At 43.5% G+C, this 17,500-nt stretch overlaps 2 protein-coding genes across 2 annotated transcripts; one reads left to right on the top strand and one right to left on the bottom strand.

The window, feature by feature from the left end:
* Positions 1 to 2,770: 2,770 nt before the first annotated feature.
* LOC310794078 (transcription elongation factor 1 homolog) lies at positions 2,771 to 5,863 on the bottom strand. Its single transcript, XM_083655958.1, has 4 exons — positions 5,796 to 5,863; positions 5,341 to 5,469; positions 5,177 to 5,247; positions 2,771 to 4,163 (listed from the first exon to the last, which is right to left on the bottom strand). Exons 2-4 carry the CDS (start codon positions 5,454 to 5,456, stop codon positions 4,099 to 4,101), a joined length of 252 nt encoding a protein of 83 aa, XP_083512084.1. The 5' UTR covers positions 5,457 to 5,469; positions 5,796 to 5,863; the 3' UTR covers positions 2,771 to 4,098.
* A 1,746-nt stretch (positions 5,864 to 7,609) lies between these two features.
* Positions 7,610 to 15,006, top strand: pld6 (phospholipase D family, member 6; the record flags this gene model as incomplete). The annotated part of the gene is made up of 3 exons (XM_083655681.1): positions 7,610 to 7,800; positions 10,823 to 11,052; positions 14,587 to 15,006. 3 exons carry the CDS (start codon positions 7,610 to 7,612, stop codon positions 14,847 to 14,849), a joined length of 684 nt encoding a protein of 227 aa, XP_083511807.1. The 3' UTR covers positions 14,850 to 15,006.
* Positions 15,007 to 17,500: the final 2,494 nt, after the last annotated feature.

Genomic DNA, 17,500 nt, shown 5'->3' with positions numbered 1-17,500 from the left:
TGTAATCAGCCCCCAGCGTGTTTCATAAGGCGTCGTCAATACCTCTCCAGCTGGGGTCCATCATCAAACACAATACGCAGCCACACAGCACACTAGCATGGACATGGTCTCCCTGGGTGGAGAGCCCAGGCAGGCAGATAGACAGACAGGCAGGCAGACAGACAGACAGGCAGGCAGGCAGACAGACAGGCACACAGACAGACAGACAGGCAGGCAGACAGGCAGACAGGCAGGCAGACAGACAGGCAGGCAGGCAGACAGGCAGGCAGACAGACAGACAGGCAGGCAGACAGGCAGACAGGCAGGCAGGCAGACAGGCAGGCAGACAGACAGGCAGGCAGACAGACAGGCAGGCAGGCAGGCAGACAGACAGGCAGGCAGGAAGACAGACAGGCAGGCAGACAGACAGACAGACAGACAGACAGGCAGACAGACAGACAGGCAGACAGGCAGGCAGACAGACAGACAGACAGGCAGGCAGACAGGCACTCCACATCTCATCTATTATCAGTCAGCCCTGCCTGCTGCCCAGCCTGGCTACACTGTCTCCTCTTTCATTTGTGATTTGCTACATCCTGTGTGCTCTGCAGGCATGAATGGATGCTGGACTTGTGGAAATGTGTGGCAGTCACAGATGCCACAGGAGACTAGATCAGAAAGCGTTACCCGGAGATGATGTTTTACTCTGAAAGAAAGAAGCGTTCTACCCGGAGAGATGTTTTACTCTGAAAGAAAGAGGCGCTAGAGAGGTTTGCTGTCAGCGCTCTAATTACTGAAATGCTTTTGTGCAGACTCGGTCCTCTCTCTCTGTCAAGCCGTTCACTAGCTGAGAGGCTACTGCTTCATTTGGTTTGCAAGTCATTAAAAAGCCAAAGGGAGATTGTCAGTTTCCTTGGCATCTGTGTAGATCTCTCCACTATTCTTTCACAGCTAGGCATGGCTTCTTCTTACCACAATGACAAGTCACAATTGGAAGTATTGGGTCAGTGAACTAAATATAATATAAGTTGAATTGTTGAATGTCAACTAACAAGCTGTCGAAATGTTACAAATACTCTGTCGGCGGACTATCCAAATAAAGTGTTACCAAAACGAAAAGAGTGACATTTGTGTTGTTGCTGTCATTGTTTTAACATGGAGTAACATGGAATAAAAACATACAATCAGAAGCTGACAGTGCTCCTTTACCTCGTTGTGATTTTAGCATGAAAAGTCCAAATCAGAGTCATCTAAGCTCTTGATCTTGTGACTGTGTCTGTGATTATGAATAACTGTACCATTGTTCTCTCTCTAATCTCTCCTTTCTTTGACACGATGCCTAAAATCCGCTGTCTTGGAGATTGTCTCTCCATCTGCCACCAGCTGGTGGTGCTCAATGATAGACGGTGGATCATTATCAAGCCATTGGTTTCCTCTTACTATTTCCTATTATTATTCCGAGTGTTATTAAACTGTTTTGATACTAGACACTGCACTGGATTAAAATGAACCAAATCATATAAAGCAGATCAAAGCCACACAAACACATCTCAATCACACAAAATCATGAATTGTATCAGTCTACTTTTTCAAGACTTCTTTTGCCATTCCTCACATATATATGTATATATCAGTGGTTCTCACGTCAAGGAGCCCTAAACTGACACAAATTAGACCACAGCCCCCCATTTGATACCATTTTGTCCCAGGATCCCCCATCTGATAAGATTTGAGCATTTGTGAAGACCCTCCCACTCTCCTGGCCCTGTCTTGCAGGAGGAGCCTGGTGTTGGGGTCGTTAGGCTGATTGGGTGCACCTGGGCCCCGGACCGGTGCACTCATTAGGCTTAAGAAGCCCTTCAGCTCTCCCTCCTCAGCATCTTTGAGTTCTTGAAAAGCACGTTCCATTTATTATGATCACATCTACACCTTTTGTTCTGTTTGTTTAATGTGGTTTGTGTTGTCTAGTTATTTCCCCCTTAGTTTTAGTTAATACATTGTTTTAACTTTTAGCCTGATGTATGACTCCCCTCATTTGTGACTTCCTTGAGCCGTGTCGTAACACATGCGGGGAGTCACACCCCAAAATTAAAGTTAAACCAATTTGTTGACTAAAACTACGGACAAAAAAGTGCATCGTGAGGAGGGAGAGAGACTGAAGAGTCTGAGAGGCCATTTACACATGCGTTTTCTGTCATCAGATTGCAATCAGATTGTGCTTGACCACTTGAAAGTACAGGTGTAAACGCCCCCAAGACACATTGAAGATGGATTGCAATCTGATCGGCCAAACCACCTCCGGAGGTGGTCAGGGATGCATTGTGTACACATTGAACACAAGTGTAAATGCAATGTGTCCTCTCAATCTGAGTACAGCAACTGTATGCGGATTGAGAGGACGCCAATTTTGTGTTAACGCCAGGTGTAAATTAAATCAGGCTAATGTGGTCAAGCATAATCTGATTGCAATCTGATGACAGAAAACGCAAGTTAATGCCAGGTGTAAATGGCCTCTGAGGGTCTTCTTAAGCCCAGGTGCAGCACCCAATCAAGTGCAGCACCCAATCAACCTAACGACTCCAACACCACCTGCAAGATAGGGCCAGGAAGTGTATGAAACCCATGACCAAAATAGTCATTGTCATTACCCCTTACCCCCCACCCCCGCTGGGGACCCCGCACCCCACTTTAAGAACCACTGATATGAACAGATTAATTGTTTTAACAATCATGTAATCAATCACATAACAATGTAACAAAGGCAACTTATACACCGGTACCGTCATGGTGTCTAAATACATTTCATTTATTTTCATCTTTAGCATTACAATAATGAACTGTTACAAAGGGCAACCAATCTTAAGATATTGGCAATGTCATTGAAAAATAAATTATCACCCATGAATAGTAACAAAATTTCATTCGTCCTTTCTTCCCATGGTCACACCTGATTTTCATTGGATTAAAATTTGTATTAAAAGCTTTTGTTGCTTTTGATGAGCGAATCATTCAACACTGATGGTTTTTGCAAATGGGAAAAAGCACTCAAGAGGACAGGTTAATTTGGGCAAAAGCTTACAGTACCTTGTACTTATGTGCCAATTACAGTAGTCGATCATCTCTACTCCCTCGAACCTGCAAGCTAAGAAGACAGTCCGTTTGAAGCGGACTGAATGTGTGGACTGAACGTGATTGAGAATGCTCGATGATCTTAGCAGCTGAGCACACACATCTATTACAGCATGTTTCCTCCCTCCCTCCACTGGAACGAGCTAATGCTGTGACAGAAGGGCACATGATGAGGTGAAGTATGGGTAGGCACTACTGTTAAAAACAACTACAATCTGCATGATGCTCACGAGCAATGAGATGATCAACATGAATGCTAATAGTTTTTTTTTACATTGCATACATTAAAAACACAAAAAGATTTGTTCCAAATCAATGGCACTGCATTCAATTGAGTTGTGTTGCCCGTCAATCGAATGTTCATTTCACTACCATTTGGCTGTCTCCAATGTGTTATCAGCATCATCTGGATATATGCTACACCTGTCAGGTAGATAGATTATCTTGGCAAAGGAGAAGCGCAAACTAACACGGATTTAAACAAATGTGTGAACGGAATTTGAGAGAAATAAGCCTTTTGTGTGCACAGAAAAGTCTTAGATCTGATTTCGACTGAAAAATAGGAGCAAAAAAACATTTTTTTTTAATATATTTTTGTTCAGTATAAATTGTGTTAACATTCAACCTGAGTGTAGGGAAGGTAGGTGAACTACTCAAGATGTAAGTCAGGGTGGCGAGAACAAATCATGTCATAAATATCACACTCCAGGGTCAAGAAGACTAGTGTTATGGACTGAAGACCTTACACAGAAAGGGAAGAACTTGAAGGGCAGAACCATCTGGGGACTGTTTGCATCAAAGTTTTGGGATCATAGCCTTGAGTCTCAGATGAACATAGAGTAACCTGTAGTAGCAGGGACTTGAAAGAGAAAGACATTATGTATCCTAAACCCACACTTCCCCTCTGACGAGCTTGACTCTTGAACCCAGGTCAACTAGCCACCTCTTCATCCTCTTCCCCTCTGGAAAGGCATCCAGCCCCAACGAGGGCTACTGATTGGCTGTTTCACAGGCGTCTATCCAATCGCTGTACACGTCAACAGGCTCTGAAAGATCTTAGGAGCACCGGGTTAAGGATACATATCACTTAAATCAGATACTGTCTTAGGCAGGATGAAATGAACATTTCAAAATAAGTGTAGACGAGAAGAGTAAATGTGATTGCTAGCTGGCAAGGCATCTGCTCGTCTGCTTGTTATTTCTCTGAGGACTGAATCCAAGCTGCACTCATGAGGAGTCTGGTTATAATAATAATCACTCACCAGTAGGAATGTATCAAAACTTGTATTGGATGTTGGAACTATACCAGGCTAAAGTACTGTATGGCATCAGCATCAATGGCTTTCCCTATAGTAATCAGATACTAAATTCACATATCAAAGAATCACAGAGGTCTAAAATGTATCTCAGTAGACTAATCAAGTAGATTGTTACTTAAGTATTGGGGGGTACTTAGAGGAATACACCAAGTTTTAGGAGACTGGTACGTTGTCGCCAAAATCATTGATGTGTCTTGTAGAGATCATTCGCTCTGCTGCTCCATGCTAACATATCAGTGTACATGCTATGCTGAGTGACAACTTGTAGCAGTACTGGTCAGTCTTCTTGAGGATGTGCAATGTTTCCTTCAGGGGGGACAAGGCATGTGGCATATGGGATGACTTCTGGAAAACATCGAAGATTTTGACGAGTCAGTGCAATCAAAAGATAATGTGGAGGATAATCACCTTCCCACAAATATCTACATTGCCTCAAAATGTTGCCCGGGTAACGTGGGCTAAAAAAAGATTGGTGAAGAGACATTGTTGTTATGGGCTAAAGACTCCAGCGATAAACAAAGGACAACACTTGTGAGCAAGGCGCTCATTATTGTCTTGTTATGACAGAGAGAGAGAGAGAGAGAGAGAGAGAGAGAGAGAGAGAGAGAGAGAGAGAGAGAGAGAGAGAGAGAGAGAGAGAGAGAGAGAGAGAGAGAGAATAATAATTAGTCATCTGAAGTTCATAATGAGTAGTTCATATAATGTCATCTGAAGTCCATAATGATCAGTTTATATGAGCATAAGGATACAGGTAATGGGGGTCTGGAACTCCTCCAAGCAGACTGTGCAGGATATTATCCCAGTGTTTCTGGTTCTCTCCCTGTGGACAGAGAAAGACGAGCAGTAAATTGTCAATGGTCAAACCTGAAAGTGTTGCCTTTAGGTATGAACTTGTTGACCGTGTTCGTCGTACATTTTGACATCACATGACTTTTCGTGGTTGCAGAATGGACAGGTAAACTGGGTGTCCAGATCCCCTGTCAACTTCTTCTTAGGAGGGGGCTTTCTCTTAGACTTGCGGCGACCCATCGCACACGAAGAGCTAAATGTGTTTAGGAGAAAGACAACAACAGACATGCGACTTCAACAGGGAGGAGATATGCGTGTGGCGTGAATGCCACCAAAGTGAAAACACGTCAACACAACTCGGGCAGCTGGTGGGGCTACACAAACAGACTGGTTGGCTAGCAAGCTAACGTTAGCATGTTTGCTGTTGATCGTCAGTAACATTGCAACAACATCGTCTCACGGTAAACAGATGAGCTATGAGCTCTATCATTCAAACGTGTTCGATCGGTGGTTATTGACACGTTTCAAAAGCGTAATGATCGTCAAGTTTTGATTAATAAAAAGTTTCGTCTTGTTTACCTTTGGTAGTAGGATACTAGTACACGTTGGGGCAATGAGGAAAAGTCCGGTCCACCCACAACAATATCCGGGACCTGCAACTCGCGTTCACTGATTGGGTGCCTGGTGACGCGAGGCTACTGATTGGAGGAAAGTATGCGCTTCTCCGCGAGTCATTGGCTTAAACGAGACGTCTGTCAAATTGACAGCGACACATCCAGCTGCACAGCTGCCGACACGTGGGGGCGACAGATGCTCAGGTATTTTCTACGTTCTAGCGATTAGCAAACTGCTTGATATTATATTATTTTGACATGCCTGATAGCTACATGTGGTCACTTTTATTTTAACCTTAATGTTGCCCTGCTTTCACAAATCCCGACTGGTCGGCTTGTGTCTGTGCGTCGTTAATTCCCTTGTCTTGGTTGCTTGGTGTAAACTCTTGACTGCAAATGCGTTAAATGGTTGAAACAATGCATTGTTTATTTGAACAAAATGTGCATTTGTGTCCTGTGTTAGCCTAGTCTGCTACATAGTCCTGTGTGTACCTTGCCTTGCAACACACACTGGTTCAAAAAAGTTGGTTTATCTAAGGTCGGAAGCTGTTGTGCTTTTTAAGCTATTTTGTTATGTTAGCTGGTTAGTTCAGACTGCTGGACTCAGCATTGGATAAGGCTGACCTTGAACCCCAGGCAGGTCATTCTCATTCATGAAAGCGTTGATGCTCTCTCTGTCTCTCTCCCTCTCCCTCTCTCTGCTATCCATTCCAATCTGGGTGTGTCTAGAGGCCATTTACACCTGGTTTAACACATGTGGTTTCTGCTATCAGATTGCAATCAGATTGTATTTGATCACTTCAGCCTGATTCCATTTACACCTGGCGTTAACATGCATTTGCATGCAAATGGTTGTCCTCTCAATCAGTGTTGCCAGGTGGGAAATGTTGAATTATCGTACCTGAGGCGAATGGGCGAGGGTCAAAATGATCGTTTTTGGAGGGAAATTATCGTACGCGAGCAGCGGCCATCTTCCACCATGGCATTTATGACATCACTGATGACATCACAATTGCTCGAGTGACATCACTGATGACATCACAGTTGCTCAAGTGACATCACAATTCACTGATTTATGACATCACTGATGATGTCACAAATCGTTACATCAACAGACAGCCCACTAACACCGCCCACCCACTGATGATGATGATGCATCATTTTTAAAATCACAGCACAACGTTCAACTTTCTATTTTAAATTAGGTGCTTTTTACTTTTAAAGTACATTTTACATCAGTAAGTACTTCCACTGAGGTAAATGAGCAGCAACATAATTCCAGCATCCTATCTGCCACTGGTAGGAACTAAAATGACTCCTAGGGGACATGAATGCATGATTGGCTGTAAAGATGTGAGAAGACACGTATAGACATAGGATCCATATTAGTATATTGATTACAACTGTCACAAAATGATCACATTATAGTACTTTATGGGAATTTTGGCATTATTATCGTATAAATACGATAATTATCGTACACCTGGCAACGCTGCTCTCAATCCGCATAAAGTTGGTGTATCCAGATTGAGAGGACACATTGCATTTACACTTGTGTTCAATGTGTACACAATGCATCCCTGACCACCTCCGGAGGTGGTTTGGCCGATCAGATTGTAATCCTTCTTCAATGCGTTTTGGGGGTGTTTACACCTGGCATTTCAAGTGATAAAACACAATCTGATTGCAATCTGATCACAGAAAATGCATGTTAGCGCCAGGTGTAAATGGCCTCTAAGTTTGTATTATGTGCCCCTCTCTGCTCTGTCCTCGCCTCAGATGTCTGCGCTGTGGACGGTGAAGGTGGTGGGCCTGGGGGCAGTGGCCCTCAGCCTCAGTGTGGAGCTTCTGGGTTGGCTGTGGCGTCGCCTCCGGCCTGCAAACGGCACCCAGACAGCCCTCAAACAAGTCCTCTTCTTCCCCTCAGAGGTGGCCTGCGTGGAGCGCATCTTCACTCCCACTTCAGCATAGTAAGTGGTGCTTAGTGTTGAGCTAATCTATGTAGGATTTCTGTACAATCGTTAAATGAGACGTGATAATGGCCATTGACGTGGCACTTTATGAGGTGCTTTCAGGCAGTATATTGAGCCACTTTATCTGTCATCCCACATCCCCACTTTACTTCAAATTTTCTAGTCAGAAGGGACTTTTCAGAGAAAATTGAACTTAAAGTCAGGTTGACATGAAAAATGACTTTTTAACTATTTCAGATCACATCCTTGGTTATAGAGTGCACCTATGTATGCAAAGAAAATCACAATCACAAAAATCTAATTTCTTTGGATTTTTACATCAAACTTCAACCATGTTTTCTTCATTCATAACAAAATCTAGGGTGTGCGCTTACATCAGTTGTTTTAGTCCTTGCGTAGTCCCATGTACTAAAATGGATAGAAAAAAAACAGCTCGCACACTGCAGGGCTGTGTGTGGTTTTAGTGATTTTATTGCACCAAAGTTAAAGTGACGTTTCGTGTGTCAAGCTCTTTGTCAGACGCTCGAAACGTCACTTTAACTTTGGAGCAATACAATCAGTGAAACCGGAGCCCTGCAGGCAGTGTGCAAACTGTTTGTTATTCATCTTTGCACTGTCTTCACTTTCGCCTGAGCACCTGCCCTTTTTGGCATTGGATGTGCCGTGCGTGCGTGCTTACTCCTCTTCATAAACTACCACTAATATCATGACATGACAGCTGTCAATCAATCTTCATGGCTAGAAGAAAATTAGGGAATGCAGCATGGCTGCCTACATGGACAAACTTTGTTAGCCCATGTTAATGTAAGTTAGCAAATGAGCATGAACGGTAATGTCTTTGTTTAAGGTAGATGCAAATGACATGCGATTGGCTCGTTAACTCGCATTCCAGAAATATCGCTATTTCGTGGCCTGCTTCAAGACCAGCAGTGAACCCTCTGCCTCGGCTAGGAGGAGGCTGTCCCACCAGCTGGTCCTCTGCTCTGGGGCTGGTTCAGAGCCAGTCAGCGAGTGGTGCAGTACAGTATTTACATTATATTGTGTTTGTAACATAGACTGTCGTTGAAACGTGAGCGGTAGGTTTCAGGTTTGTAAGATACATGATTTACTATTTAGTTGCCTCACTTGCCTGGGTCCACTCGAGTTGCCTCGCATTGGTCAAATCAAACTCCTCCAAACGCTATGTCCCGCCTCTCTACCCTGTTTCACTCGGAATATGTCACGATAAGGAAGTCACATACTGTGCAAATGGCGTTTCAGCTTGACTTTAAGAATGCAATTCGCATTGTTGCCACTAGTTTAGTTCACAGCATTCTCGCTAAATTACATTCACAACTGACTTCACAGCAGTATAAATGTGACTATGTCAAATGTAAACTCCAAAACCAATGTAACTGTTAATAGCCACAGTTTGAGTTCATGCACTCTCTCTCTCTGGACAACTTGAATGGCTAAAATCTGAGTTTGACTGTAAGGCGGGAACAAGTGTGGTCTTTGACTGAATTTCAATCATGGAAGACTAAACCTCTACAGCATAGTTTAGAGCACCCCATGCATACATGCCCCTCCTCATTCAGGGTGTGTAACTCCTTAGTACATCACTGATGACATCACAATTGCTTGAGTGACATCACTGATGACATCACAATTGCTCGAGTGACATCACTAGTGACATCACAACTGCCCCTTCTCCATTTCCCAATATCCAATCAGCTAAGGACATCTGTCATCTGTCTCTCCTGATCCTCTTTACTGCCTTAGGAAGCTGGCCAAATTTCAGGTTGATAAAACTCTGATGAAAATGTTCTATAGTGCTTTTGTGGAGTCTGTCATATCATTTTCCATAATCTGCTGGTATGGTAATCTTTGTACTAAAGACAAGAACTCCCTGGGGAGAATAGTGAAGGTGGCTTCGAAAATAGCCGGAACCCAGTTCAGAAGCCTGGACCAGATATGTAATAACCAGGTGCTGAAAAAAGCTGTGTCCATCCGATCAGATGATGCTCACCCTCTGAGGTTCGAATATGAGCTGCTTCCTTCCGGGCTCCGCCTTCGTGCCCCCATAGTTAAAAAGAACAGGTACAGAAATTCCTTTGTGCCTGTCTCTATCAGAGCGTTGAACGCTGCTGGGGTACAAATGTAATGTCTCCCCATCTGCCGTTGCTGTTATTTTGTTATTTATTCATTTTATCCTTTTATTCTTTTATTCTTTTATTCTTTTATCTTTATTTATTCTTAGGGGTACAGTACAGTATATCTGTATTATATACTTTGTCTGCCCTTTGGTCTGGACTGAGGTTTTTTCCTTTGTGCTTTAATACAATGATACATTGTAGCTCTTTCTTGTGATATAAATGTGCTGCTGTGAGCGAACTGCACTTTGCTACTATGCACTTTATATCTCTACTGTGCACTTTAGATCGTTGCTACTGTTGTCATTTGCACTTTAACTATTGTGTTGCACTTTAAACTGCTGCTCTAGACTGCTTTTACAATGTTTTTTTTTTTTTTTTTTGTCTTATTTGTTTTTATGTATGTACTTCGTACTACGCTTTCTGCAATCCAATTTGCCCTTTTGGGACACTTAATAAATCTTGAATCTTGAATCTTGAATCTTGATCTGCTGAGCCAATCACCTAAGCGGTGGTGGTGGTATATAGAGCCCTTGCTACTACGTCATTACTCACATTTGTGCCATCATCCTCAGCTGCTGTTCATCATCACTGGAGCAGTTGTCTTGCCCCACCCCCTCCCCTGATCACCACCAACGCCATGGCTACTGTAGAAATCCCTATGGGGGGATTATCTATCCTATACGTCACTGACGCCCCCCCCCCTCTCTCATCTCAAGAGGAGCGTCATCATATCATGGAGCCATACGCTACACTTAAACTGGTTATTTGTTCAATAAAGCTTGTTAAAACTTCCTACGAGTCTCTCATGATTGACATACCATGGAATACAGCCCATGACAATACAACTAATAGGCATCTCTCCACCCCCCCCTCTTTCTCCCCAGCACCTGCTTCTGCTCGCTACCTCATGATGTAGACACCTCTCTCTCTCGCCTGCTCAGCCACATCATGTCTGCCTCCTCCTCTCTGGACTTGTGTCTGTTCAGCTTTTCCAACATGGACCTGAGCAGGGCGGTGCTAGCGCTGCATAGCAGGGGCCTCCCCATCCGCGTCCTCTCCGACAAGGACTACTGCGCCATCAGTGGCTCCCAGATAGGCGTCCTCCGCAAGGCCGGTAAGGGACACACATACCTGTATTTTGGTCTTCTTCTTAAAGAGTTCCTTAAATTCAGTTAAACCGTTGCACAGGGGCGGCTGTAGCTCAGGAGGTAGAGCAGGTCGTCCACTAATTGCTTTGGATAAAAGAGGTCGGTGGTTCGATTCCCGCCTCCTCCAGTCTGCATGTCGAAGTGTCCTTGGGCAAGATGCTGAACCCCAAATTGCTCCTGATGGTGTGCCAGCACCCTGCGTGGTAGCCTGCCGCCATCGGTGTATGAATGGGTGAATGTACCTACTGACGCATCGGTGGCGCAGTCGGTAGCGCTGTCGCCTCACAGCTAGAAGGTCCTGAGTTCGATTTTTGCCTGGGACGCTGTGGGCGCTGGAGTTGTGACCCCCCCATATCTTCAGTGCCTACTGCCCAGGTGGGCTATCTCGTCGAAAGGGCCTTTCTGTGTGGAGTTTGCATGTTCTCCCCGTACCCCCCAGGGGGTTCCTCCGTACATAACCCCCCACTAAAAACATGCAGAAGATCGTCATCCGACCAGTGACGACAACATCTGAAGTTGGTCCAATGATGATCCAATGATGGTCCCCGGGCGCTGGAAAGAAAAAGCGACCACTGCTCCTGGCCTGCCCCCGGAGGAAAGGACAAGCCTGGATGGGTCAAATGCAGAGGATATATTTCACCGGCCACCGTCAGCATGAGTGTGTGTTGTGGCCGCATGCATGTGTTGTAGTGTGTTCATGTGACAATAAAGACGGGCTTCCGGCTTCCGTCTGAAATCGTGATACTGATTGTAAAGCACTTTGGCTAAAAGCGCTATATAAATGCAGGCCATTTATCATTTAGACCGGGGCAACCAAATTACAGAAAAAACAAACTCCATCTTAACTGCAACATGGCTGAGTTTATGGTGATAAATGAAGAAAATGAATGGACATTAAGGTTGTAAAGTCTGTCACGCCTGCTTGAGAACTATGCAGTCTGTTAGCCAACTGTCAAAACGCAACTGAAAGCTAACGTTAGTGACGAGGCTAATGTAGCTTTATCAAAGCTCTCTTTAGCTCTCCTAGTGGTTTTCTTTTCGTCTGCCATTTTTGACTAGCCTATGACGTTGTGAGATGATAACAGCTGAGGCAAGAGGCTAACAGCCAACAGTCATTCCAAGTGCAAGTAAACAACCGGTCTCCATGGAAACTGTAGCACTTTGCCGCTGTAAAATCTCATTAAATACTTTGAAGCTTTTAAGCAATCTGTGCTGCAACACCCTTAAGTAAGTCCCACAGGGAAGGAGAAATCAAACCTTAAGAGTGTCATCCTACTTAGGAAGAAAACTTAAGTGGCTTTGTGCAACCGGCCCCCCAGAGCCTCACATTTAGCCATGTTCAATATAGGGATGTCAGCGCAACCTCCGCTGTCTCATCCTTATGGACCAATTTCACATGAAATGCAGGAAGGCTGACTCAGGTCTTGCCCAACAAAAGGTGTTTCGCAGACTAGCAGCAGCATCGTCATCAGGAGGACGTCTCCCAGGTCCCTCGCTGATGAATAGAGCCATGATAGGAAGGGTCTGGTGCCACGACAAGCCCCAATGTGTAATCCTGCTCAGAGAGGTTTGAGAGACGTGTCACGTGTCAATCTGTCTGCCTCGCTCCCTGCTCTTAACTTCATTACAGCTTTACTGTTACTTAAGAAATTGGCAACCAGACGGCAAATTACATTAAGCAAAGTGTGTGTGTGTGTGTGTGTGTGTGTGTGTGTGTGTGTGTGTGTGTGTGTGTGTGTGTGTGTGTGTGTGTGTGTGTGTGTGTGTGTGTGTGTGTGTGTGTGTGTGTGCGTGCGTGCGTGCGTGCGCGCGCGTTTTATGCAAGGGACAATCGACTCCTCTTTTCAAACCGTTTCATAGGCCTGGCATCTTCAAAAAATAAAATGTTAGGTAACCCCCCACCCACTTACAGCAAGAATATATCTGACGTTTCAGAGTGCAGTGCCTTGGCTTAGTTTGCAGTCAGTGCTTCTGCTTTGGTTCAGCCCAGAGTCTGTGGTTATGAAACGTTTTCCACATAAGGGAGACACTGTCAGTTCCGGCTGCTATAAGAACTTGCACGACAAGCTTGAAAATATAAGCTTTTCATCGAACACCGTCAATTTTCTCGATATGTACCGTGCTCCGTCAAACACAGAGCACCTTCTGCGCTACTTAACAAGGTTCTCAGTGGTGTCCAAATTGTACACATCTCAGAATTTCACACCAGGTAAGTGGTACTGAACGAGATGAAACCAGTCGTTCCTGCTCCCACACCAGTGTTGTAGTTACGGCACTATTCTCGAGTCCGAGTCGAGTCTCGAGCGCCCAGTGTTCAAGAACTCTCGAATTTATTTCATCAGACCGTCATCAGATAGCGCGACCAACTGAATATATTGCAATGCGTAGGCTATCCGTTATTATGGTTGTTATAAGCGTCACAAACCGCACGTCCAGTTCAAAGAGAAAACCTTTCAAGAAGCATCAACTCGACCAGTTCGTTCTAAACTCTTTTAAGTTGTGAAAACGACCTCTCGCCCTGAGTCTACAGATAGTAACAGGGTGAGAGAGACGGAGATCTTTAAATTGTGAAGATCTCTCACCCACAGTTAACAGGCAGGGTTAAGAAAAGCCTTGACTTGTGGTGAGCAGCACACTTGGGGAAGTAGTTTTCAGCCTACCTTTTCTTAGCAGTTCCTCTGGTGAACATGTTTCCTCTCACCACACAAAATGCTTGAACTGTCTACATTCAAATGTGATGGAGGGGGTGGGGGGGGGGGGTACACCTACACACCAATCACGATTCTTTCTAATTATGTATATATTCTTTTAGTATTGAAGATTAATTTTGGCTGCGGAGTAGGCTCTTTATTAGGCCTACTCCGCGGCCAAAATTAATGTCCAATACTAAATTTGAATTTGAATGTGTTGTGCCCCCCCCAACAAGGCAAATTGGCTGGTGCCCCCGGGCACTCGCCTGATGCGATATATGGATAAATCTGGCCCAGAGTTGTAGTTATTATTCTGGCCTGGGGCCCTTTATGTATCCAGGCCCAGCGGCCCGTCATGTCATAATCCACCTGTAGAGACACTGCAGAGCGCGTCGTCATTCAGAAACCACGCCCAAAACGGGGGAAAACAAAAACTTCCTTGACAGCTAGATCCACATTTTTCTTCTCTCCAATTCTCAATGGCTTCCTTGTTTTGCTCAGGAGTACAAAAAAACTTTAATTGGCATTTTTTTTCCTACATTTGTTGTCTGCGCAGCCCACCACACAACAGCTTTTAGCTATGTTTAATTCAAGGAAAATGACGCTGGTGTATGGGAGTGAATGGAGAGCTTTCCCCCGTGATGGGCATGGCCTATTTCATGCAGTGTCTCTATGATCCACATGTAGGTGGAACACACGTGTCTGGCTTTGCACGAAATGTAATAATGTCACATATTAATATAGCGATCAATATCGTGTGCCAAATTATTAGGGCGTATTACAAAATGTATTTCCCCGTTTGCACCGCAGGGATCTGCGTACGGTGCGACTCGGGCTGCGTGCACATGCACCACAAGTTTGCAGTGGTGGACGGCCGGCTGCTCCTCACCGGCTCCCTCAACTGGACGCTGCAGGCAGTGCTGCACAACATGGAGAACGTCATCGTCACCGAGGAACCAGAGCTGGTCCGACCCTTTGTCCAGGAGTTCGAGAGGCTTTGGCAGAAAAACGACCCGATGCACCTCCACCACCTGCAGAATGGTGTCCCAAAACACCATCGCGTTACCGCTTAGCTAGAACCAGTGACCATGTCAGAGCCCATGAGCCTCCCAGGTAGAGGGGCACTCACATGTCAAAGTGAAATGCCTGTGAGTACAGCATACAGTGGGAAAAGCAGGATTCGTGGCTGCTCTGAGTGTAAAATTGTTGTGGCCCAAAGATATATTTTTTTTACCAAATGGTTAAATGTCCACTGGAGCTTTAAGAACAGCTCCTGGATTTGTCTCTTCTTGATTTTATTAACCGTATCTTAACTCTCTTGTTTCTAGTGTTCGGAGAGACTTGTTCATGTTAAAATGAAGACATAATTGTCCAAGATGATGGGAGGATTTTAAGATGTTTTTTCCCCTTTGTATCAGAAAGCTGGTCTGATTTTGGTTTGACCCTGTGGTGAGATGTGGTGGAAATCAGTCTGGCAACTCTTGCAACAGTTGGAGAAGAGTTCCCTTTTTTCGGTGCAGCCTATGTGAATTTGTTTGCTGGTTTCATTATATTACTGTTTGCAAAATCAATGCCTTGTAAGTACCGTTTGCTGCAGGCCTAGAAGATATGGGGATGTTATGTTCTGTTATGTCCATATTTTGATATTTTGTAGACATGTTGATGTTATAATTTATTGTGAATACATTGTCTACTATTTAATGTCCACTTCATTTACATCACACTATCAAACTACCGTTACAGTGTCAACATTTTGCCCCCCCCCCCCAGGAGCAAATGGAACATATTTTTGGAAAAGTAAGATGAACCCTTCTTGTGGAATCCATCCAGTTCGTCTTGTTTATTATATTTAGTAGAAATTACACTGATGGTATAAATCCACTGTATCATGGGGGGAGTGGGTACTGCTGTCCCATGGAATATATTTCACCAAGCAGCTATAAACAAACTCTGGTAACACTTTACAATAACGTACACAAATCCTATAGTAGTTACTGATAAACTAACCATTAACTAATCGCCAGTTAATCATTCGCTAATGAAAAATTTGGCATTAGTTTATCACTAGTTAATCATAGTTAATGAGTAGGTAGTCATTAGTTAATGATTAGTATCTAATTTCCTGAGTAGAGTAGTTAATCAGTACCTAATGATTACTAAATTTCAGCTCGTGAATAGAGTAGTTAATCATTACTTAATGATTCCAAAATGTCAGTGCGTGAATGTATTAGTTAATCATTAGTTAATCTTTTTGTGTACCCTATTGTAAAGTGGTGCATCATACTCAGTAGTTTATGAATACTGAATCATTACCTGTCCATTAGTTACTCTTTTCGCACCCTAATATAAAGTGAAAGATATCCTTATCAAATAAACACTCCCTCCAGGTGAGATTCGAACTCTGAACCCCAAGATTGTTAAATTGTAAGTCTGGTTCTCTACCATCTGAGCTAACCAGCCTGTTACTTGGTAGAGCCATACTATACAGTAGGTCTGTAGAGTCAGAGACTAAGTATTATGTCCTATCCACATACTACTTTCTGTTCAAGTACTTATAGTTTTTAAGATATATTCCACCCAAATACTACCTTCTCTCCAAATACTTATAGTTTTAAAGGTATATTCCATCCAAATACTACTTCATGTCCAAGTACTTAGGTATGTTTCAGCCAAATACTACTTATGTCTAAGTACTTGTAAGTACTTGGACAGAAAGTAGTATTTGGGTGGAATATACCTTTAAACTATAATACTTGGTCTCAGGCTCTACATTCAATAGTATGGCTCAAACAAGCAACAGGCTGGTTAGCTCAGATGGTAGAGAACCAGACTTACAATTTAACAATCTTGGGGTTCAGGGTTCGAATCTCACCTGGAGGGAGTGTTTATTTGATAAGGATATCTTTCACTTTATATTAGGGTGCGAAAAGAGTAACTAATGGACAGGTAATGATTCAGTATTCATAAACCACTGAGTATGATGCACCACTTTACAATAGGGTACACAAAAAGATTAACTAATGATTAACTAATGATTAACTAATACATTCACACACTGACATTTTGGAATCATTAAGTAATGATTAACTACTCTATTCACGAGCTGAAATTTAGTAATCATTAGGTACTGATTAACTACTCTACTCAGGAAATTAGATACTAATCATTAACTAATGACTACCTACTCATTAACTATGATTAACTAGTGATAAACTAATGCCAAATTTTTCATTAGCGAATGATTAACTGGCGATTAGTTAATGGTTAGTTTATCAGTAACTACTATAGGATTTGTGTACGTTATTGTAAAGTGTTACCCAAACTCTTTCATCCACTCTCCTGCAGTTTTGGCAGGTCTGTTGCATCAGGGCCCCCGCAGCTGGAGGTTTTCTCTTGCTCCAACATGATTTACGCTGCTGCAAACCCACAGAAATGCCTCGCTGCGCACAAGGAAGCTGGGAGCTAAATTTTTGAACAATGGCATATTTTGAAATGCAAATAAAACAGTTAATCTGGCTTCAGAGTTAGGCTACCTGACATTGCTCAGTAACTCATACTACAGTCATCAACTGATTTGTCAAACTCTTGCATTATTGTAGTTATGTCTTGAGTACACTGGTGATTAGGAATGTTATAGACTTTACAAAGCAGCTGCCATATTTATCAATTCAATTAGTAAAGTGCAATTTAACTGCTAGTGTCATCAGTTTAGCATTATACTGTA

This window comes from Poromitra crassiceps (genome assembly GCF_964638095.1).
Source record: "Poromitra crassiceps genome assembly, chromosome: 19".
In the NCBI taxonomy this organism is placed as follows: Eukaryota; Metazoa; Chordata; class Actinopteri; order Beryciformes; family Melamphaidae; genus Poromitra; species Poromitra crassiceps.
This window is presented reverse-complemented; position numbering and strand designations above follow the sequence as displayed.